Raw genomic sequence first — 25,561 nt, forward strand, 5'->3', positions numbered from 1 at the left:
TTTTAAAACCTAATGAAACTTTGCATTATATAGGGTTTTATGTATATAATAATATATATGGTTTATGATGAGTATATAGTGTTGTCAGTTCACTCCACATCTCTTATGTTCCATTTTGGGTGTTTTGGAAGGGACGAGTTCCTGTTTATAACCTTTCTTTACTAACAATGTTGTTTTATCTCCCGGCTGTTATGAAAAGTGTGTGTGTGTGTGTGTGTGTGTGTGTGTGTGTGTGTGTGTGTGTTTTGAGACGAAGTCTTTGCCCTATCGCCCAGGCAGCTGGAGTGCAGTAGCGCAATCTTGGCTCACTGCAACCCGGCCTCCCAGGTTCAAACAATTCTTGTACTTCAGCCACCTGAGTATCTGGGATTAGAGGCGTGCACTACCACGTCTGGCTAATTTTTGTATTTTTTAGTAGAGGTGGCTTTTTGCCATGTTGGCCAGGCTGGCCTCGAACTCTTGGCCTCAAGAGATATGCTTGCCTCATCTCCCAAAGTACTGGGATTACAGGTGTGAGCCACTGCACCCGCCCTGAAAAACATGTAAATTTTAAATCTACTGTACTGAATGATAACTTATGAAGAGCATCCTAAACCTGTTATTTAGTGATAGGATTTTGATTTTAAAATTCTAAAGCTTCATTGTTATTTTGATTAGATAACAATTATTTCATAAAGATTATTTATCTGTAGTCTGTTTTAACCGTTCCACAATGAGTTCAAACAATTCTAAAAGATTGTACTATCTAAAATACCTCTATGAATACTATTATCCAAGTGATTTTATGTGACATATATTACCCTTCATTTGCAGAAAAGATACCACATAAATTTTGAGCAGCTGTGTTTCCAGTGTACTGTTTATGTCTACATTTATATATTTTTTTTCTTTCTGTGATACCTGCTTTAGCAATTTAAAAAGAATGGGCTTGATTCATTTACCTATTTAAGTTCGTTGTGGGTTTATACTAGAGAAGGACTGCCCCCTTTTAATCATCTTTTTGTTCTGTTTTATGTTTTTAGACTGTAAATTCTGTCTGCAAGGGACATACTCACAGGTTGAAATGGTTACACTTGCCTACCATTTTCAGTGCTCAGTTATATCTGTGTGTATGTCTCGGCTTCAGTATGTTTTATCTACAACCATAAAGAAAAATATTGGATTCATTATCTATCAAGCTACCTGCTAGGAAAGAGTTTCTTGCTCAAATTAGGCTTATGTGGGGAACTTGGAAGTAATGGAAAGGGACAGTTTAATTCTTTTCCAGGTTCAAGGATGTGAATTATCGTGCCTTGTAAAGCTGGAAGGGGAAAATGAGGAATGATAATGATTTTTCATGCCATTAATTTTTATATTTATAAAATTATAGCTTCCATTCATCCCTCCTTGAAATTTAAGGTTTAGTACTAAAAATAATACTTCCAGGATAATCTTACATCTTCATTGATGCCCACCTCCCCTACCTCAGCTGTCTTAAAAAAGCAGAGGGTAGGTAGCTGCCGAGCTTTTAAAGTAGCTCCAAATGGACTCAGCGCCTGCCTAGATTGGGAATGCTAAAAGGATTGATCTGTAAAATAATCACATGTAGAACTTTTCTTTGGTACATATAAGTTAGTGTATATCAATCTGTTTAACTTCTTACCTGTGAAGTATAGTAACAGCTATGTTAGTGTTGTGTTTGACATGGTTTCGACTAATTGTTTCCCTGTTTTAAAATCACATCTTACTTGGGAATCTTACTATAAACTGGTAGATGATGAGGTATTATGAATTTGAAAATTTAATCCTAGTTAAGATTGATTATACTCAGTAATGGTGGTACAGTGGGGGGATACACTGTCTTATAAATTGGTCAAAATGTATTAGGCATACTACTTTTGGATTGCAGTTTGGCCATATTGATGTCTAAAATGAGCATACCTTTCTAATACCTATTAAGAGAAAATATAAAACAAGTGTATGGATTAAGTTTATTACCAAAAAAACAGAACTGAAAATACCCTAAATGTATTGCTAGAGAACTATTTGAATTCTAATGTATCAATAGGATCAAATACTGTATAGCTGTTACAAAAGAATGAGGTAGTACAGTATGTGTTGGTATATTTAGACCTCTAAAATATATTATTAAATAAAGATATTCTCAGAAAATATAATTAGGTTTGCACATGAGCCTGTTGTTATTGCTGATAAGTGAATTTGTAGAGGTCAGGGGTTAGAGAATCTTTTAATTTTCACATTGGTTTTTGTAATGACCATATATAATTTTTACAAATAAATAAAGGTATTGTTCATCTACATGTAGTTTTCATCTGATATGCTCTATTTTTGTATTGTTACTTGAGTAGTGGTGTGGTCTTTTCTGAAAATATAAAAATACTTTTAGAACCATTGCATTGTGTTTATCTGCAGTTTATCTTGCTCTAAACTGAAGTTACTGTTCTAATATAAGAGGTTTATGGTATTTTTATTAATTTTTTTAGATTATTGTTTAGAAAAGGAAAACATACGTAGTGAGAGTTAAAAATAAGATAATAAATCTATTTTTAAATGTTTGCTGTGCTGTTTTTCTGTTTTAGTTACCTAGAAAAGTACGAGAAAGTTCATCATTTTGGGGAGGATGATGATGAGGTACCACCAGGCAATCCAAAGCCACAGCTTCCTATTGGTGCAATTCCATCTTCCTACAATTACCAGCAACACAGTGTGTCAGGTAAATATCACTGCAAATTAACAGGATATAGGTCCGCAGTTTTGAATTAGGAAAATAGACATCATCCAATGAGTTAGTCCCTTCCTTTGCACATGAGAACACTTAAGGCCTTAAGGTAATGCAGCTTTCAAAGATTGACATCTAATTGGTATCAGAGCCCTTTCTGTCACAGGTTGCTTGAGAATTTTAGTGGCAGGAATTTTTAGTTATAAAACACTTTCAGTTTCAAGTAATGATTTTTCCTTATTGCTCTGACTTATGATCAGTTTATACTAAATAGTCACTAAAATAAGAAGAGGAATATCCTGTTAGGAATCAGGAGACCAAGAATTTTCTTATAGAGTCTATTAGATTTTCTAACATTAATGGGATTTCCAGCATCAGAATTCTCAGAAATGTTTCTAATTATTCTATTTTCGTGCCCATGGTACCAGGAAGACTTTTTTTCACTTGTCATTCTTGTAATGGTTATAGAGGAATCCACAGCTTGAAAAAAGCTGGACTCAAATTGGATAAAAACCAATCCGAGTGTTGATACTTTCTTGAGTGGAGTAGACAGGGGCTCCAGTTTTCAGTGCCTCTGGAGGTCAGGACTGTGATGGCTAGGAAGAGAGGTCTAAGGAGATAGACATCTTTGTTTTTCCATTCACTAATATTTGGCCTAAAAAAAAAAAAAAGAGATACTTTTTTTAAAGCTATGTTCTTTATAAGAATTACAATTATTCTAAATATTTATTATTATTACTATTTACTGGTACTAGTTCTGTACTCTTACAGGTTGTCCTTGGATTTATGCTGTCTCATTTGTGGACTATCACCAATATCATCCACTTTTTTTTTTTTTTGCATTGTCTATTTTCATAGTTTCTTAAAAGTTGAATTTGACTTCGTATTTCTTCCCTAATCAGTAATGACTAAAGAAATAGAATCTTCTTTTAGAATCTGTGATCTCCATTAGAAGAGGCTTCATCTGATGCTTTTGTATAATTGGGGTAGGAGTGAAGCAGGGAGTGCCAACCAAACCTAGCTTTGTTTTTAATGAATAGTTTTTACTGCACGAACCAAGAGTAAAGGAGAATATTTTAAGTCACCTTTAGAAATGCTTGCTAATAGTTTATGCTGATAAGATAAAATGGGGTGACTTGTTAGGTGATATGCTGCTTGTTTCTAAAAAGAGCTAATGACTATTATCTAATTCAAGGATGTTATAAAAGGTATTCCTACATCGAATGAGATGTTGTACTAATGACCTTTAAAGATCATTTTCAACTTACAACTCTGTGTGATCTGTGTATTACAATAACAGCAGAGCTATTAATCCTTGTATCTTAAATAGAGTTTGGTGTCTGCTACTACTGTTCCCAAACAAACACTTTTCTATGTTTGGTCTTGTTTAAAATAGATTTTTCCCCTGAATCTGTTTTTTTTTCCCCATTTTCTATTGATCTGCTTTAAGAAGGATCATGTGAAATATTTTTGGTATTTCGGAAGCCTATAATGAAAGTTACTGATACAGCTACACAGGTTAAAGGAATGCCAGAATTGCTTAACCTGTTGTTATAACAGCCCCTTTCTGATATGCTATTATATGTCTGATTTGTTTTAAGAGAATCTAAACAGTTATGATTTATATGTAACATGTTTAACAAAGTCAGGATTGGAGATTCATGAAGAGGAAGAAACTGGGAACTGATGGGGAACATCAATTTACAGAATATCTAATTCAAACTGAAAAGGAGTAGAATTTCAGGGCAGCATTTATACTTTATATTTTTCTAGAAAGAGCCATAGCAACATCATGACAGTATTCTAAAAATTGACATGATTATCAACATATGAAGCAAATAAGTCATTAATTCATTTTTCTTTTAATGTGTTATTAAGGAAAATAGAGTAAGCCCCGTGTGTGTGTGCGCGCGCGCATGTGTTCTAAAAAAAAAACCCACCAAAATGAAATTATCTAATGATAGATTGAGAATATTTAAATAAATTTATTTAGAACTTTGAGAAGATTTGTGTTTACATCTTTGGTCATACAGCCTTATTCCCCTTGTAGCTTTGGATAAATGTATTTATCCAGAGGTACTTTTATGGTTAACATTAAGAAAAGCTGTTCTAAAATATTTTGAGTGGTAGTATAATAAATTTCAGTGGTTAGTAGTGCTAGAATATAGAACATCGTACACTGATAGAATGTGGACCTGAATTTGCCTTTGAGGATATTGACTACTTTTGGCCAATAACTAAATGGCAAAAAAAAATTATGGATTTTGCTTTAAGCTTTAAGATTCTTCAATATTGGCATCCATACATAGTGGTTTTATCATTCATTTGCATTTCATACTGTTTTTGACATTGCATACCTAATATTTTGGTTTCCTTCTTTCTCTTTTTTTCCTTGGTATTGATTGGGTACAATCATTTCTGCAGAATTATTGGGTGGATTATTATTATTATTATTATTATTTAATCCAACTCAATCATTTTAATAAAGTGAAGCCAAGTACCTGGTCCATATGCATTTTTGGTACTTAAATTTTGGGTTTCATGCAGGAAGATATAAAAATTTTTTATTAACTGTATTTGAGTAAAGATTTTCTTTAAGTGTTACATATTCTAACAGACATTTGGACTACAACAATCACTGCCAATGTATATGGACAGAATATATCATAGAATTTCTACAGTGTACATAAACAACATTCCAGGAACAAATCTCCCTTTCTTCTAAATTGAAAACAAAGAGAATTGACTGCCTCATATTAAATTTGTCAGTAGTGACCCACTTGTATAAACTTTAAATCAAGAATGTTGAAAATATGGATGGGCACGGTGGCTCACACCTGTAATTCTAGCACTTTGAGAGACTGAGGCTGTTGGATCACCTGAGGTCAGGAGTTTGAGACCAGCCTGGCCAACATGGTGAAACCCTGTTTCTACTAAAAATACAAAAATTAGCCGGGTGTGGTGTTGCATGCCTGCAATCCCAACTACTCGGGAGGCTGAGGCAGGAGAATTGCTTGAACCCAGGAGGCAGAGGTGGTAGTGAGCCGAAATCCACAGCACTCCAGTAGCCTGGGCGACACAGTGAAACTCTATCTCAAAAAAAATAATAAACTTCCCACCTCATTCCGGTTATAAAATTATAGCTACTCAACCGTATCTCTTTGAGGGAATGAAAGGAGGATCTTAACATTTTGTAAGCATTTTCTCCTACATAATTATCTTAGGAATCTTTAATTCGCCAAATAATTATAATAAATTGGGGCTTTCACTGTTATGTGGACTCCCAAATGAAGTGGACTTTGCTATTAATATATGCAGTCTCCTATCAAATGAAAGCAAGCACTTCATGCAACTTGAAAAAGATCCTAAAATCATCACTTTACTACTAAATGTTTAAATATAATTAAAGGATATTTCATAATTGTTATGTTTATTTATCTTACTCTAATTGAAGATGTCTTTGACAAAGTCATTCAGGTAAGGATATATTGAATGGAGTATCTGTCATTTTACAGTAGGAAATAGAACAATTCTAAGATCATATTGAAAACACATAAACTTCAGGACTGTGACAGATAAGGAATATGGGTTCCACATTTTTTTCTGTTCAGATTTACCTGAAAGCTATGTGGAATCTAAAAAATATAAATTAATTGTTGCTAAGACTTGGCTTATCATCAATCCAGTTTGCAGTATAGAATATGAAAGTCTGCTCCTATATTCATAGAAGTTTCATTACTTTTTCTCCAGATATTTATTTGATGTTACTTATGAGAAATTTCATTTATAAGGATTATCAAAAGTGAACAATATATTCTTATTGTCCAGCTTTAAATGTTGTAAAGAATCTGTGTCATAGCCATTAATAAGTGTGTTGTAGAATTTCTTCATTGTGTTGGAGACACTCCTAGAATAGTTTAGAATTGAAGAGGTGTGTCTCTTCAACTGTCTGCATTTCAAAATGAAATTCTTTACTTACATAATTTTCTTCTGTGGTGTGTTGTGACAGTAGATTTCTACTTGCACCCTACTTAAAGAGATTGTATGTGTGTGTGTGTGTGTGTGTGTGTTTTAACTTTTAAAATATTCAGATATTTCTGAAATATTCTTTCCTTATTGTCGTTAAGAGATAGGTCTCACTCAGTAGCGCAGGCTGAAGTGCAGTAGCTTAACTGTAGCTCACTGGAACCTTGACCTCCTGGACTCAAGCAATCCTCCCAGCTCAGCCTCCCAAACAGCTAGGATTACAGCACACACCACTACAACTAGCAAATTGTTAAATTTTTGGTAGAGACAGCATCTCATTATGTTGCCCAGACTGGTCTTGAACTCCTGGCCTTGTGATCTTCCTGCCTCAGCCTCCCAAAGTGTTAGGATTATAGGCATGAGCCACCATGCCCAGCCTGAAATCATCTTAAATGTTTAAATTTTAGTTTTTTGCCTTTTCCCTTAAACTTGTTACAGCTTTATTTGAAACAATGTACTTGTGATATTTGTCTCAGGACATAGTTGCCAAGGTCTAAACTACCCCCATTAGGATTCAGTTATTTCTAAAAATACAACTTTTTTATGTATGTGAATTATGATTATATAGTATCTTAGTTTCTGTAAGCCCACTTTTTCCCATCTTCAAAGTTTTTTAAATGTTTTAAATTAATTCTCCTGTGGAAAATCTTAGTTGCTTTGGTTTAGGCAAAGATTTCTTAGGACACAAAAGCAGGAACCATAAAAGTAAATATTTATAACTCAGACTTCATCAAAATTATTATTTCTGTTTAAAGACACTTAAGAAAATGAAAAGATAAGCCACTGACAGGGAGAAATTATGCGCAAAGCAAATATAAAACAAAGGACTCATTTAGAATATTTAGAACTGACAATATTAAGTGCTGGCCAAGATGGAGAGCAATAGGAACTCTGTATATTGCTGATGGAAATGCAAGATGTTACAGCCACTTTGGAAAACAGTTTCACAGTTTCTTACAGAGTTAAGGATACATTTATGTGTGACCCAGTAATCCCACTTCTAGGTATTTATGCAAGAGAAATGAAAAAAATATGTCCCCACAAAATCCTGTCTGTGTTTATAGGGAGATTTATTAGTACTCACCAATAATTGGAAACAATCTAAATGTCCCTCAACTAAGGAATGGATAAACAAACTGCATTTAAAAAGGTATGGACTACTGATGCACACATCAACGGGGATATGAATCTCAAGAGCACTTTGCTAAATAAAAGAAACCAGACAACAAAAGACTATATTGTGTGATTCCACTTATTTGGCAGTTTGAAATAAAATGATAGGAAAGGAAATTTGTAGTACCTAGTGGTAGGGGATGGAATTGAGCGTGAGAAACTTTTTGTAGTGATAGAAATACTCGTGTCTTGACTGTGATGATTTAAACTATACATCTGTCAAAACTTAGAACTGTAGAACTAAAATTAGCATGGGTTTTACTATGTTAATGATATTGCAGTAATTTGGAACAAGTCCTTTGAAATGCAATAGTAAAAAGTGTAGGTTAGTCTGGGCACAGGGCTCATGCATGTAATGCAGCACTTTGGGAGGCCACAGCAGGAGGATTGCGGAAACTCAGTAGATTGAGACCAGCCTGGGCAACATAGGGAGATCTGTCTCTACTAAAAATAAAATTAGTTGGGCATAGTGGCGCCTTCCTGTAGTCCTAGCTACTCAGGAGGCTGAGGTGGGAGGGTCACTTGAGCCTGGGAGATTGAGGCTGCAGTGAGCTATGATCACAACATTGCACTCCATCCTGGGCAACAGAGCCAGACATGTCTCAGAAAATAAAAAAAGTGAAGACAGGTCAATAAAAATACTGATTCAAAAATATTTTGGCAATGATGGCGAAATGGTATGTATGTTTTGGTATTTTAATACCTTTTCAATAATGTAATTTTAATAATTAGTAAACCTAAGAAGTTTTGAATGTCTAATCAGTTTATGTTTTATATATATATATAAAATAAAGCTGTGTTCTGTATTAAAGAGATATTCACCATAGAGGTAACTGATCTTTGATATACTTAAGGTATTTTTTTTTTCTGTGTTAGATTATCTGCGTCAAAGTTATGGGCTGTCTATGGACTTTAATTCGCCAAATGATTATAATAAATTGGTGCTTTCACTGTTATCTGGACTCCCAAATGAAGTGGACTTTGCTATTAATGTATGCACTCTCCTATCAAATGAAAGCAAGCACGTCATGCAACTTGAAAAAGATCCTAAAATCATCACTTTACTACTTGCTAATGCTGGGGTGTTTGATGACAGTAAGTTTTAAGCTGAATGTATTATATAATTATTCTGTAAAAGTTTTTTTTTGTTTGTTAACATAATAGCATTCTTTATTCTGTCTTTTTATATTAAATGCATTATTTAAGATAATGAATGTTTGGGGGATTTTTAACCTTAAATATTTAAATAGTAATTTTGTCTCAGTGTTTTTGAAGTAAAAGTCCTGGTTTTTAAGTTGGAGTAATATATAGGTTTCCTGAGTTGAGATGATTACTTGCTACAAGATTTTGACAAAGAAAACTAGAATCTGGAAGAAATTGTTTTCTGAAGTCTATTTCTGCTAATGTGTGGCTATAATTTTTAACTAAAATATTTTAGGTCAATGCATTTGAAAATTTGCCTTCTAAATCATCAAAGTAAGGCTTATCAAAGGCTTCATATCATTTTTACTTGTAGGATTTGCTAGTTGTGGGTTTTGATAAATCAATTTATTTATCTCTTCTGAAATTATCTCTTATTCAGGCTAGATTACCACACGGATCAAATTACTCAGTTTTCTCTTGCAGTTTAATACAGATGTAGAAATAATATTTTGAAATCTTTCCCTGCTCAGTTTCTCTTTTGTAAAATATCTGTGTTAGCTGAAGTTATTGGTATAAAATTATTTCTTGCTTTCAGACTCTCCCCAATTCCAACCCCATTTTTTGCTAGAAGTATATCCTATTCCAGTGTAAGGTATTGACATACATTGAAAGTATTTTATCTTTTAGGAAATTATATATATAGCACAGTAGCAGAGTCTTTGAGAAAACCTGTTGTAACATTTTATGACTTTTTTGTTTTTTAAATAGCGAGACAGCAAAATAATTTATTTTTCTTCAATTTGATTTGGGTCAAGTAGTGTTTTATTTGGGATTATCTAGGTAGGATTCTTTGAAATTTGGCACATATTTTATATTGAAAATGATTTTAAAATTAAATAAAAGTGAAAATTAGTTTCTTAACTTGTCCAAAACTATTCTTAGTTACATGGGTGGGGATGGGGGAAGAAAGATGGTTACTTCTCAGTTTTTGTCATAATTTTGAAGATATAAATTTGATGGCTTTTCACATCACTTTTATATTCTTTGATTTCCATTATTTTATTTTGAGCTTCCAAATACAACTTTCAGCATTTAATGTAGAATGGAGTTGAAAATTGTTTCACATTTTTTAGAAACCTTAAAATGAAGCCTTTGAAAAGAATTTATATTCTCAAATCAGAATAATTTTAAGTCTTAACATTTAATCATTGAATAGAATTACATGTAAATAATTTAAGTTGGGTATATGATAGAAGTATTCTTACCAGTTTGGGTGCACTAAGACAAGACCTTCTTTCGACCTAATTTATCTTCATGCATTCTTCAGGCATTTTGTTTAAAAGACTAAATTATTATGTAGTATAATAATGCTAAACAGCATTAATTTAGCAAGTGCCATTTGGGTATAGTTTCTGTCATTCAAAGTCACAGAAAGTTTAGTTCCAGAGTACGTAGGGACTTTATGAAGACCTTATATTTCAAACAATAGTTTTACATGATAAAAATAATTCTCTTTGGAGTTTGAAGGTTATAGATATATTTTATTTGGTTAGACTTTGAGAGGCTTCAATTTGATTTTTAGGGCATGAGATTTTAATTGAGAGAGAAATGTAGATGCCACTTCTTTTAGAAAGTAGAATATTTACGTATTTTGTGTGTTTGAAGAAGTATAATAAAAATTCTATGTGATAAGAAATTTCATTTTTCAATTTTATGTTTCTACCCTGTATTCTTTTCCCAGGGATGTTATTTGCTTGGTGGGTTTTTTTTGGGTTTTTTTGTTTGTTTGTTTTTTGGAGTTTTTTTTTTAGAGACAGAATCTTGCTCTGTCCTCCAGGCTGGAATGCAGTGGTGCAATCTTGGCTCACTGCAACCTCCGCCTCCAAGGTTCAAGCAGTTTCGTGCCTTAGCCTCCCAAGTAGCTAGGACTACAGGCAAGCACAACCACACCTGCCTAATTTTTATATTTTTAGTAGATACAGGGCCTCATGTTGGCCAGGTGTGTCAAACTCCTGGCCTCAAGTGATCTGCCTGCCTTGGCCTCCCAGAGTGCTGGGATTATAGGTGTGAGCCACCATGCCTGGCCCCCAGGGAAGTTTTTTATAAGGTTTTTTTTCAGGACAAAGAAAACCTTGTCTGCCTTTGGTGGTGTGTGGGCTTCATTTTGCTGGTTAAGCTGCTACTTATATATAAATTTGGTATTTTATGAAATGCTTTTTGAGGTCACTGTAGTTAATTTGTTTATTCAAAACATTTGTATCTGTTCTTTATATTACTTCCTCATGACCTTAATTTCAGTAGTAAAATCATTAGTGAACATAATTTATGTTTAAAATGTTATTTCTCACCCTTTTAAATATTTTTTAAGATGAAAATTCTTATTCTAGCCAGAGTACTTCACAAACTTTATTTTACTCAATTTTAACTCAATATTAGGTTCATACTTAAAGGGTAATAAGATTGCCCAAGAGTTCATAAATCTCTTATGAGAGAAAACATACCAATTTGCTGTGCTTCTCATAACACATCCAATAAGGAAGCTTAAGGTTTTGTTTTTTTAAAGATTAATGTTCATAACAACTAGTTTTTCTTTTAACAGTTGTCATTGTATAATTTTCTTTTTGTTTTCTAAAACCAGTAGCTTTCATCACGAAATTAATGTGATAGTTGATACAGAATTTACTTAATTTTTAAGGGCAAAAACATATTGTATCACCGCTTAGACATTTGAATCATACTGCTTTATAGTCTGATCCCATATTGACAATTTGAGCTAGCAGCATAAAGGAGAAAAAATAATACAGGATGTAACTATCTATATGCCTTAAGTTTTTTGGTGGGGAAGTAAGGGCCACATGTGGATGAGAGACAGAGTATTATTAAGAAGAAGCTTATGAAAACAGATGATTTGACTTTTCAAAAGTCATAAAGTCGTTGATAAAGCAACTTTATCGAGAAACACAAACTTGATGTAGGCCTGAGAATTTTCCTTAAAGGAGATTTATGGGAATTGTGGGAATTATTTCCATGGAGTGCCTTGCTCTCTATGTTTTTTGAATTGTGAATTATGCAAGTATTTCTGAAATTAATATGAAAATTTTAAATGATAGCCTGGAAATCTAATAGCAATAACCTCAATTTGATATTTTAATATTTTTCTTCTGTATAAATGAAAGCCAATGTGGAGTAACTCTTAAGTACTCTTCGCCTCTTTATTGTCTGTATGATTATTATGAGAAAGAGTCCATATTATTAATTTGTAGGAACACGAATTTTCTTTAAATCTGGAAACAGTGTATTTCAAAAGAAATTATCATGACTATCATTTACTATAAAATAAGTTTTAGTGCACAAGATATATTAAGATGTAGTTTTATTGTGTTTCCAAGCCTACCTATTATTAAATAATTAATTGAAAGAATTGGCCAGGTGCGGTGGCTCACGCCTGTATTCCCAGCACTTTGGGAGGCCGAGACGGGCAGATCACGAGGTCAGGAGATCGAGACCATCCTGGCTAACACGGTGAAACCCCGTCTCTACTAAAAATACAAAACATTAGCCGGGCATTGTGGCATGCACCTGTAGTCCCAACTACTCGGGAGGCTGAGGCAGGAGAATGCTGTGAACCCCGGAGGCAGGGTGAGTGCAGTGAGCCGAGATCGCGCCACTGCACTCTAGCCTGGGCGACAGAGCGAGACTCTGTCTCAAAAAAAAAAAAAAAAAAAAAAAAAGGAATTTATTGCATTTTATTGAATGTACTATTATTTATTTATTTATTTTTAGCTTTAGGATCCTTTTCCACTGTATTTGGAGAAGAATGGAAAGAGAAGACTGATAGAGACTTTGTTAAGGTAAATCATTTTAATTAAAATGTCGAATCATTGAGTTACATGTAGCTAAGCCAACAATAGGTCAGTGGTTGCTTATTTAATAAACATAATACTACCTATACTTCTATCTTTACCTAATACATATGCCATATGCAACGATTTTAAAGTTGTGATTGAGTTGAGTGAAAAATCTTTTAGAATACCCACGAACAGACATAAAATTTTCATTGATTTCCATGAATAGTAGCTTACAACAATAGCAATAAACAATTGAATGACCCTCTTCTCAACTGGGATTCTGAGGATGGGTTTCAGGAAGTTTTCATTTGTATGTGTGTTCTGAAACTATGCAATTCAGAAAGGAATGAAGGGCCAGACCTGCCATCAAATCCTCAAAAAGAACAGGTCTGAAAGATTAGTAAGTAAATAATAGTAAGTAAGTAAGTATAGTAAGTATATAAGTAAGTATAGTAAATAATAGTACAATTTCTAGAGGAAATTTTCTTGGCGTATATTTCTGAAACAAAATGTAGTTGTGAATTTCAAGTGAGAAACTACAAAAAGTCTTGAGTAAATTGTTTTCTCACTTATACTTGTCTAACTTTGCTGGCTCTCAAGGAAATACAGGATGCTTCTTTTATTTACTGTCTGAGGGTACATTTTTTAGTATTACTATTAATAGAACATACACATTAAACATTATTGTTTAAACACCTTTTCTTTAAAACTCACGAGATGCATTCAAGTATGCTTACTCTTCATTCTTGCTGTGACTTCAGCTAAAATTTCTACATCTATTCACTTTGTTTCTTAAAAGTAACTCTCTTGGGCTGGGTGTGGTGTCTCACACCTGTAATCCCAGCCCTTTAGGAGGCTGAGGTGGGAAAATTGCTTGAAGCCAGGAGTTCAAGACAAGCCTAAGCAACAAAGCTAGACCCCATCCCTACCAAAAAAAAAAAAAAATATATATATATATATATATATATATATTATATTTAAATATATTTATATATATATTTATATTATATTTAAAATATATATATATATATATATATTTTTTTAACTTCATTATACAAAATATTAAATAATTAGCTGAGTGTGGTTGTGTGCGCCTGTAGTCCCAGCTACTAGGGAGGTTGAGGTGGGAGGATTGCTTGCTTGAGCCTGGGAATTTGAGGCTGCAGTGAGCTATAATTGTGCCACTGCACTCTAGTCTGGGTGGCAGAGCAAGACCCTGTCTCTAAAATCAACCGATAAATCAATAAAAATAAATAAAAAATAAAATGATACTGTGGTGTTTTAGGGAGCTACTTTATTTTTTATTTTCATTTATTTACTAGTGTTTGATTAATCACTTAAATATTAAAAATCAGTTGTAAAAATTTTGATATTGTCCAGACAAAATAGACTAAGTTACAGAACAAAAAAGAGACAAAAAAGGTAATTACATAATGAAAAAAGGGATCAATGCAGCAAAGGGTGTATGTAACAATCATATATACACTCAACAGTAGAGGCCCCAGATATATAAAGCAAATATTAGTAGAGCTAAAAAGAGACAGACCCCAATGCAATTATAGTTGGGGACTTTACCCACTTTCAGCATTGGACAGATCGTCTAGATAGAAAATCAGGAAAGAAACATCAGACTTAATCTGCACTATAGACCAAATGGACTTAACAGACATTTATAGACTATTTTATCTAACAACTGCAGAATATACATTCTTGTCATCAACACATGGAACAGTCTCTGGGATAGATAATATAGTATGCCACAACACAATCTCAACAAATGTTTAAAAATTGAAATAGTATCAAGTGTCTTTTTGTATCACAATGGAATAAAAGTAGAAATCAATAATAAGAGGAACTTTGGAAAATGTACAGATATTAATACAAGAAAATTAACGTGCTCCCGAATGACCATTGGAGGTCAAGGAAGAAGTTAAGAAGGAAATTTAAAATGGAAACACAACATGCCAAAACCTATTGGATACAGCAAAAGCAGTCCTAAGAGGGAAGCTTATAGCAATAAATACCTACATCAAAAGAGTTGTAAGATTTCAAATAAACAACCTAATGATAGACCTTAAGGAACTGGAAAAGCAAACCAAACCAAACCCAAAATTAATAGAGGAAAGAAATTATAAAGATCAGACCAGAACTAATTTAAATGGAGACTAAAAAGACGAAGGATCAACAAAACAAAAAGTTGTTTTTGGTAAGATACACAAAATTGAGAAACCACTAGCTAGAATAGCTAAGAAAAAAGACAGAAGACTCAAATAAAGTCAGAAACGTAAAAGGAGACATTGCAGCTGATACCACAGAAATATAAATGATCATTAGAGACTATGTTGAAATACTATGCTAATGAATTGGAAAACCTAGAAAAAAGTGGATAAATACTTGGACACATACAACCCATCAAGATTGAACCAGGAAGAAATGGAAAGCCTCAACAGACCAATAAAGAGTAACAAGATTCAATCAGTAATAAAAAGTTTCTCAACAAAGAAAAGCCCAGGACTGGATGGCTTATGGCTGAATTCTTCCAAACTTACAGAAAAGAACCACCACCAGTCCTTCTCAAACTATTCCAAAAATTTGAAGAGGAGAGAAGTCTCCTTAACTCATTCTTTGAGGCCAATACTACTCTGATACCAAAACCAGGCAAGGACACAACAGAAAAAGAAAACTGCAGGTCACTATCTGTGATGAACATAGATGCAAAAGTCCTCAACAAAATGCTAGCAAACCAAATCCAACAACATATCAAAAAGACAGTGCAACCATCATTAAGCTGGATTTATCCCAGGGATATAAGGATGGTTCAACATATGCAAATCAATAGATGTGATACATCACATCAACAGAATGAAGCACGAAGATATGATCATCTCAGTTGTAGATTTGTCATACGTGGCTTTTATTGTTTTGAGGTATATTTCTTCTATGCCTAATTCCTTGAAAGTTTTTATCAAGCAGAAATGTTAAATTTTATCAACTACTTTTTTAAAAAATCTTTTGAGATAATCATTATATCAAATGGGGGAAAAACTGAAGGCTTTTCCTTGATAAACTGAAATAAGATGAGGACACTCACTCTCACCTCTCTCATTCAACATTGTACTGGAAGTCCTGGCCAAAGCAATCAAGCAAGAGAAAGGAATAAAACTTCAGTACAAGTTGCAGGATACATTTCTTAAAAAAAAAGACATACAAATGGCTAAAATATATATATGAAAAATTGCTCAACATTACTAATCAGGAAAATTTAAGTGAGAACCACAATGGGATATCATCTCACCCCAGTTAGAATGGCTGTTGTCAGAAAGACAGCAAAATAACAAATGCTGGTAATAATGTGGATAAAATGGAACTCATACACTGTTGGTGGGAAAGTAAATAGTACAGCCATTATGGAAAACAGTATCCCACTACTGGATATTTATCCAAAGGAGAGGAAATAGTATATCAAAGAGATACTTGTGTCCTCAATGTTCATTGCAGCATTATTCACAATAGACAAGATATGAAATTGACCAAAGTATCCAGTAACAGGTGAATGAATAAAGTTTTATATATATACACACACACACATATTTTTTATTACGTATATATACACAATGAAATACTATTCAGTCCTAAAAGGAATGAAAATGTGCTATTTGTAGCAACATGGATGGAACTGGAGGTTATTACTTTAAATGAAATAACCCAGACATAGAATGAGAAATACTTCATGTTCTCACTCATATGTGGGAGTCAGACTTGTTGATATTTTGGAGGTAGAGTAGATTGGTGGTTACCAGAGGCTAGGAAGGGTGAGAGGGTAGTGCACAACGAGAGGTTGGTTAATGGGTACAAATACCTAGTTAGATAGAAAGAATAAATAATAAATTCTAGTATTTTATAGGACAGTACCATGACTATAGTTATCAATAGTTTATATTTCAAAATACTAAGAAGATTTGAAATGCTCCCAACACAAAGAAATGATAAATATATGAGGTGATGCGTATCCCAAATACCGTTATTTGATTATTACACATTGTATGCATGTATTAAAATATCACAGGTACCCGTAAGTACATACAGTTGTTTTGTGTCCATAAAATTTGTTATTGAGCTATCTTGCAAATTTGTATTAAAGGAGAGTTGTTTTAGGAAATAGTAACTATTAAGTAGATTTTTCTTGTGGCATTTTACCTTTTCTTTATTGCTAGTCTTTAGGTTTAACTAACAAAAACTGCTAATGATAAGCTTCAACTAATCAAAAACTTTATTCTTTAGCAGTCTATTTTAAGTATTATAAATTGTCTTTAATGCATCAAGACTTATTTGACAATTTTGGAGGCCAAGTTAGGAGGATTGGTTGAGCCCAAGAGTTCAAGACTAGCCTGGATAACAGAATGTGACCCCGTTTCTACAAAGAAAAAAATAATTAGTTGGGCATGGTGGTGCATGTTTGTAGTTCCAGCTACTTGGGAGGCTGAGGCAGGAGGATCACTTGAGCTCTGGAGTTAGAGGCTATAGTGAGCTATGATTGTACCACTGCATTCCACCATGAGTAACAGAGTGAGACCCTGTCTTTAAGAGAGAAAAAAAAAAAAAGACTTTCTGGAAACTTTCATGTAGATCAGTATGATTTATTGCACTTTTTGTAGATTTTAGATGTTTAAATAGTTAGAAAATCCTTACAGGCTTGGTTTCTAACTAATATTCCCACTAGGGCGTTTTTCTTTTATAACGGAACTTTTTCTTTACTTAAGAAGAAATAAAATTAAAGAGTTATAGTTAGGCATGTAGCATCAATGGCTTATATAAAAATGATTTTATATTAATATTAGTTGTCATGTAGATTTGTTTTTCTATCATAAACATATTTTTACTTGAATTAAAAGTTAATGTAGACTATATATTAAACACTTTGCATAGTTGTCTTTATCATTTTTCTGTTTACACAGTTTTTTAACAAAACAGTTCCACTATAAAGTATTTCAACAAATAGGAACGTATAATGTCTCTTCAGAGATGTACACATGAATTTTATTTAAATAATTTTATTTTTATTTAATAAAAACACATGAATTTGAATTAATAGTTAAATAGTGGGAGAAAAGAGAGAGAAAAAAATGTTTTCCTGGTTTTGCAGAGGTTAGTCTTTATTTTAATTTAATTGAGACAATCTTACTCTTATCACCCAGGCTAGAGTCCAGTGGTGCCATTGTAGTTCATTGCAATGTCCTTGGCCCCAGGAATCCTCCTGCCTCAGGATTCCAAGTAGCTAGGATTACAGACTCCTGCCACCATGCTTTGCTAACTTATTTTTTATTTTTTTGTAGAAATAGAGTCTTGATATGTTCCTCAAGGTAGTCTCAAACTCCTGTTCTCAAGCAGTCCTCCTGCCTTGGCCTCTCAGAGTGCTGGGATTATAAGCATGAGCCACTCTGTCTGCCCCCTTATAGAAGTAATTGAAGCATGCTGTGGAAAAGCTAGAATTTATAGCAAAGGGCAAATATTAAAACCATTATTAATCACACCCATTCAGAAATAAACACCATTAATATCCTATATACACCTATCAAGTCTTTTCTATGCATATTATTTAAAGCAAAAGTTTTATTCAGAATTTAATTTGTAACCCATTCTTTTCACTTATTACAATGTTAGATTTTCTTCTCATCCTTAATATTTAGTATTTTAATGGCCACTTCATTCATATTATACATGTTTCATAATTCATGTAAATAATCCATATTTTCAGAAATTTAGATTGTTTCCATTTCTTCTTCTCATCAACCTACCTGGGCTGTACATACTCACATCCAGGCCCACAAATATAAAATAATTTTTTTCTTAGGGTAACTCCAAGACAAATTTGCAAGTCAAAGAATATACTAAATCCTTTACAAGAAGTATATCATCTTAACTGAATTTTATGGTAAAGTTACACTTTTCATATTGTTATCCAGAATGAAGTTTGTAACCTAAAATAGCTAGGCCTATTGCTACATAAAATATTGTATAATTAGCTAAAATGTTTATGACATTTATCTGATAATATCTGATAAGAATTATCGGATTAATAGTTTAAGTCACCTTATTTCAGAGAAAAAATACTTGAACTAATTTATTTGGTAAAATATTCTGTACATTAATTCATTTATTTAAAAAATATTCACTGAGTATTTTCTGTGTGCCAATACTTTTCCAGACACTAGGAAAACAAAGTCCTCCCTCTCAGCAAATTTCCATTCTATTATAGGAAAACAGACAATAAAAGTAAACAGTGTTATTTGAGGCTTTTGCAGGTATTATGAAGAAAATAAAACAGGACAATGTGATAGAGAGTTACAAGATGTGTGAGTGTGTGGTAACGTTAGATAAGATGGCCAGAAAGGCTTCCCTCAGGAGGTAATATCTGATGATTTTTAGTAGGTTTGAATGATAATAGGTGACCATCACTGCAGAGGAAGAGTCTTTCTGACAGAGGGAATAGCAAATGCAAATGTTCTGAGGTAAGAACAAATTTAGTTTGAGGTATAGAAAGTATGTTTATGTGCAGGACCATGGTAAACAAAAGGAAAAGTAGTAGCAGACAAATGTGCCTGTTTCAGGTGTGAATATGCAGTTAACAGAAAATTTTAATGACAGAGGATATGTTAATCATATTATTATATGTATTAAAACTAAGCTTCATGGATGCATTGACTTTTTAATTTAATACATTATCTTTTTTGGACTCCTATAAGTACTTTTTAAATTATAACACATACTTAATGTATATATATAACACATACATAAGTATACACTTCAAGATGTGTTTATAAAGTGAATACACCCATGTAATCATTACCCAGATGAAGAATTAGAACATTATCAGCTCCTCTGAAGTACGCCTATTCATTCCCCCTTTCAGTCACTTCTTCATTCACTCCCTTATCTGTTAATCTTTCTTCCTTATTCTACTTCTCTTTTTTCTTTTATTCAATATCATGTTTGTGAAAGTTTCATGCATATCATTGCAAGTATTTGTACTTCATTCATTTCTATTGTATAATGTTACATTGCATGAATATGCAGCAATTTGTCTTTTCTACTGTAAAAAGCAATAAGGATTTAGTTATTTCCAGGTTGGACACAAATAGTTTTGCTGTGAAGGGTTTTATATATGTATTTTGGTAAATATGTACATGCATTTTTGTTGGGTAATTGACCTAGGAGTGTTAATTGCTAGGTTATAGAGCATGCATATCTGTATTCAGCTTTGGTAGATACTACCAAACATGTTTTCGAAGTAGTTGTACAGTTTTACCTTCTCAACAGTAGTATGTCAGTTCCAGTTCCTCATTGTTGACAGTATTTGGTATTGTCAGTCTCTTTCATTTTAACTGTTACAATGGGTGTGTATTGTTACTGTAGCTTGGTTTTAATTTCCATTTTTTCTTGATTGATGAGAACTGGAATACCTTTGGCAATTTTGATAGCTTCTTTTAGGCAGTGCCTATATTTTGTCCATTTTAAAATAATTATCTTTTTGATTTGTAAGAGTTTTTTTCTATATTTTGGATAAAAGTTCTTTTTAAGATGTTGGAAATATTTTCTGGCTTGCCTTTTCATTCTTGAATGGTATCTTTTGATGAACGTACATACTTAATTTTAATGTAGTTTAACATCAATTTTTTTTTATTGAAGTTGGCCATTTTTTAGTTCTAGTTACAAATTTTTGCCAACCATGAAGTCAAAAACAGAGTATTTTTTTTTTCTGTTTTACTTTTCACACTTAGATCTATAATTTTGTTGGTGTCTTTGTGTATGTGGTATAAGCTAGGAGTAAAGATTTGTTTTTTTTCCTCATATGGATACCCAGTTGAACCTACAGTATTTGTTTTAAAAACTGTGTTGCAGTATCACCATTGTCATAAATCCACCAATCATATGTGTATGGATCTTTTTCTGGATTCTTTTTCATTGGTTTATTTGCCCCATTAGGGCTTAAAAGTACCAGATTTTTAGTCAAGAAATTCAAATTCTTCCTACTAAATTTCAGTAAAAATTTGTGTTTTCTAATTAGAGAAAATATTTATTTTCCTCTTTTTGTGTGTAGCTCATTGCTAAAAATGTTATTTTTGTTTTTATACCTCTATGCAATTTAAAACCCCAGAAAGCAGATCTTTTAATCTTATTTTTCTGTCCTCATTCTTTCTTGCATATTTCATCTCCCTTCTGAGTATGTGCTTTTTTCACAGTATAACACATCCTTAGCTAGATCTTTCAATGAAGATATTTTATTGATAAAATTCTGTTTTATAATTGTCTTTGTTTTTGTCCATCTTCCACTTATAGAATTGTAGATTATAAGTTATATTTTTCTTGTATTATTGTCATTCTATTGTTTTCTGCCTTTTTTGCTAGGTTATCCTTTTTTTTTTTTTTTTTTTTTTTGGGTCAATTTCTGACCTTCTCTTAATTCTGAGCAGCATTTTGGGTAATTTCCTTGGGCTTGTTCCTTAATCATTTTCAGCTGTGTCTAATATGCTACTTGACCTATTTGTTAAATTTCTATTTTAGTGATCATGTTTTAATTTCTAGAAATTCTCTCTGTCCTATTTTAGATTTTCCCCTTTGATCTTCTTTTTTATGTTTTTAATAATTTTGAAGATTTTAAAAATCTTTTAATAAATTAATTTGAATTATATAAATTAAATATATAATATAGAAACAAAATATATAATACACAAATTAAAAATTAAATACACTTGATTATTCTGATATCTAAAGCTGTTGTGACTAATTTTACTTATTCCATGGTGGAATATTCCCTTCTGTTTTATAATGTTGGTTACGAATTTCAGCAGACCTGTTTTTGTAGGGTTTTTGTAAAGATTGGATTGAAAGTTTTTTCTTCCACTACTCTATTGCAATTGCCAGTCATCTACAGAGAAATACTGGTTTAGAATGACTATATTAATTTATTCATTGATTTTCTGGTGACTCGAGTAGTTACTGAAACCAACTCGATGGAGATTGGGGAGTAGGCCAGTGGTACAAAATTTGGGGCATTATTTTAACCCAAAACTACAGTAGAGAGAGTCAAGCCCTTTTGCCTCCTTTTCTTTGAAGGCATTGGCTCTTCAAAGTTTTCACCATGATACAGAGCTGCATTCCTAATTCCCCTCTTCATAAAGTGACCCAAAGCCGTATATTCTGTCCTCACTACACTGCATTAAGAGCCAGACCATTTGGTTATAGAATTATATAGTTTTTCTTAACTCCAGAAAATTGGTGATGAAAGTGTAAATTGCACAAAATGTTTAAATAAATATGCAGTCACAATGGGGAGTGGAGGTTATCAGTATAATCGTTAATCACATGAAATCAAGAAAACATAAATGGCTAGGCACGGTGGCTCACGCCTATAATCCCAACACTTTGACTTGGGAGGCCAAGGCGGGCGGATCACTTGAAGTCAGGAGTTTGAGACCAGCCTGGCCAACATGGCAAAAGCCCATCTCTACTAAAAATACAAAAAATTAGCTGGGTGTTGTGGCGGTCATCTGCCATCCCAGCTACTCAGGAGGCTGAGGCAGGAGAATCGCTTGAGCCCAGGAGGCAGAGGTTGCAGTGAGCTGAGATCATGCCACTGCACTCCAGCCTGGGTGACAGAACGAGACTCTGTGTCAAAAAAAAAAAAAAAAGACATTAGAAGAAGACACAAATATAATTGAGGAAGATTAGATGTTTCCTGCAGTTGTATGTATGTGTTTTCATTAATTTCTGCTTTTCATATATCTTTCTATTGCTGCACTTTTTCTAACTTGTTGATTTCCTCTTTGATATATGGGTTATTTAAGTTTTTAATTTTTATAGATATGTGGTAGGTACATATATTTAGGGATATATAAGATATTTTGAAGCAGGTATACAATGTGTAATAATCACATCAGGGTAAATAGGGTATTCATCACCTCAAACATCATTTCTTTGTGCTATAAACATTGCACTTACACATTTTTAGTTATTTTAAAACATACTATAAATTATTATAGTCACCCTGTTTTGCTATCAGATACTAAATCTTATTCATTCTGTCCAGCTATGTTTTTGTACCTATTAACCATTCCCACTTTGCTCCAGCCTCTGGTAACCATCATTCTACTCTCCATCTCCATGAGTTCAGTTGTTCTACAATTTCCTGAGATGTGAGTGTTGAAATCATCAACTGTAATTATGAATGTTTATACATCCTTTCAGTTCTGTCAGTTTTTACCTTATGTGTTTTGAACTTCTCTTATTAGTTGCATACACATTTACACTTGTTATATTTTCCTGATGAATTTTTTAAAAAACATTATGTATGAAACTTAGCAACAGCTTTCTTATTATGTTGTCATAATATATTTTTCCCATCTTTATAGTTTTTATCTGTGTTTTTATACATAGTGTTTCTTATAGACAACATATAGTTAGCGCTTGTTTTCCTCCTCCCCACAGTCTGCCTTTTCTGCAATTTCTGCCTTTAAGTCAGTGCATTAAGCCCATTTACACTTTAGGAAATTAATGATGTAGTTGAGTTTAGGCTCTCAACTTTTATTTATCTAAAAATTTTATTTTGCTTTCATGTGTCAAGGATATTTGTGATGATTATAAAACTGTAGGTTTTAGGATTTTGCCTGAGCACTTTAAAGATAGCATTGTTGTCGACAAGAAATCAACTTTGTTCTTATTGCTCTTGTGTAGGTATTGTAGTCTCTCACTGCTTTTAATATGTTCTCTTTATTACTGATATTTAATTTCATTATGATATGTCTTGCAGTTTTCATTGCTTATTTTACTTGGGGTTAATTTAGTTTCTTGGATCCAGGTTTGGTATCTTACATAAAATTTGCAGAGTTTTTCACAATCATTTCTTCAAATATTTTTCTTTCCCCTCTGGTTTTTTTGTTTGTTTGTTTTAGAGACAGGGTCTTGCTTCGCTGCCTAGGCTGGAGTGCAGTGGTACAATCATAGCTCATTGCAACCTTGAACACGTGGGCTCAAGCGATCCTCCTGCCTCAGCCTGCCAAGTAGCTGGGACTATAGGCATCCACCACCACACCCAGACCCCTCTTCTTTTCCTGGTACTACATTTACAATCTGGCTTCTGAATCCATGGATTCCGCATCCATAGATGTAACCAATCACAGATTGAAAATATTTGGGGGATTAAGCAATTTAAAAAAGTAAAAAGTAATAAAAATAAAAAGTTAAGAGACGACAGTATAACAACTATTTACATCACATTACACTGTATTAGGTATACTGTATTTAAAGTATACAGGAGGATGTTTGTAGGTTGTATGCAAATACTATACTGCTACACTATTTTATATGAGGAACTTGAACATCTGAAAAATGTGGTATCTTTGGAGAGTCCTGGAACCAGTCCCCACAGATACTGAGGGATGACTGAATATGTGTATTAGATCATGGTGGTGTTCCACAGGTCACTGAAGCTCTTTTCATTATTTTTAGACCTTTTTTGTTTTCTGTGTACTTAATTGTGGATATTTTCTATTGTTATGCATTCATCTTTTCTAGTTAAGCAAATCTTGTGTATTTTCTTTATTTGCAGATACAGATGGTTCCCAAGTTACAATAAACTTACAGTTTCTTGACTTTACTGTGGGTTTATTGGGGGTGTTAAATGCATTTTCAACTTAGGATGTTTTAGACTTACTGTAGGTTTATTGGGACATAATCCCATCATAAGTCAAGGTGCATCTGTATTACATTTTCCAGCTCAAGAAATTTTATTTGATTGTCTTATCTGTTTATTTGCTAATTATGTTCATAGTTTTTATATCATTTACTTAATAGTTTTTAAATGTCGTTGTTAGTTTTCTTGTTATCTTTGTTATTTCACTATCTTATTTTTCTTGAAACTGATTTTTGTCTTGGTTATGGGTCATGTTTCCTCATTTCTTTGTAGGTGTGGTAATTTTTTATTAGATGTGAATGTTGTGTGTGTGTGACATTGTTGAGTGTCTGAACTTTGACGTTTTTCCAGAATGTTGAACTTTGTTTTAGCAGGCTGTCAATTCATACATGGATTATCATAGTAGGGTTGTTTTAAAGCTGTGTTATGACATATGTAGATTAGCCTTTACTCTAGGGCTTGTTTATTCCTTCTACTTAGGTATGACATTTTGGGAATTTCTCCTGAATGAGCTAGGTGTATATGAGTTTTCTCTATTCTAGGAATTGTTTAATTACAGCCTCTTACGATTGTTCTCTCCAGTTTTTTGCCTAGCATTGTGGAGTTTGAACATACATCTGTGTAACTTAGTACTTAGCAATGAACTCAAAGTATATGTGTGTAGACTCATGGGACTCTTTCTCTGCATCACTCTTCCCTTATTGAAAATTTGCTTTCATATTCTAGCCTCCTTAGCTTTGCTGTGCTCTGTTCAGTGTTTTCAGCTTAGCAATCACTCTGATATCTTGGGTTTCTCTTCCCTATGCTTTAGTCTAGAATTAATGTCCAAGTAAAAATATCAGTCAATCATTGGAATAACTGCATTTGTTTCTCTTGTTCAGTGATTACAATCTTGCATTACCTTTTTTCCAATCTCTGAAAACAGTTTTTTCATACATGTTGGGTTTTGGTAGGATGACTACT

General features: G+C 33.0%; 1 protein-coding gene across 1 annotated transcript in view; it reads left to right on the forward strand.

Annotated features, from left to right (window-relative positions):
* The window catches only part of ARID2 (AT-rich interaction domain 2), a 190,439-nt gene that overhangs the window by 89,329 nt on the left and 75,549 nt on the right, over positions 1-25,561 (forward strand). Inside the window, exons 4-6 of the mRNA XM_028829418.2 lie at positions 2,580-2,713; positions 8,795-9,013; positions 12,845-12,912. Coding sequence (XP_028685251.1) covers positions 2,580-2,713; positions 8,795-9,013; positions 12,845-12,912 — 421 coding nt within the window. The remainder of the gene's footprint in view (positions 1-2,579; positions 2,714-8,794; positions 9,014-12,844; positions 12,913-25,561) is intronic.

Source organism: Macaca mulatta, chromosome 11, assembly GCF_049350105.2.
Source record: "Macaca mulatta isolate MMU2019108-1 chromosome 11, T2T-MMU8v2.0, whole genome shotgun sequence".
NCBI classification, from domain to species: domain Eukaryota; kingdom Metazoa; phylum Chordata; class Mammalia; order Primates; family Cercopithecidae; genus Macaca; species Macaca mulatta.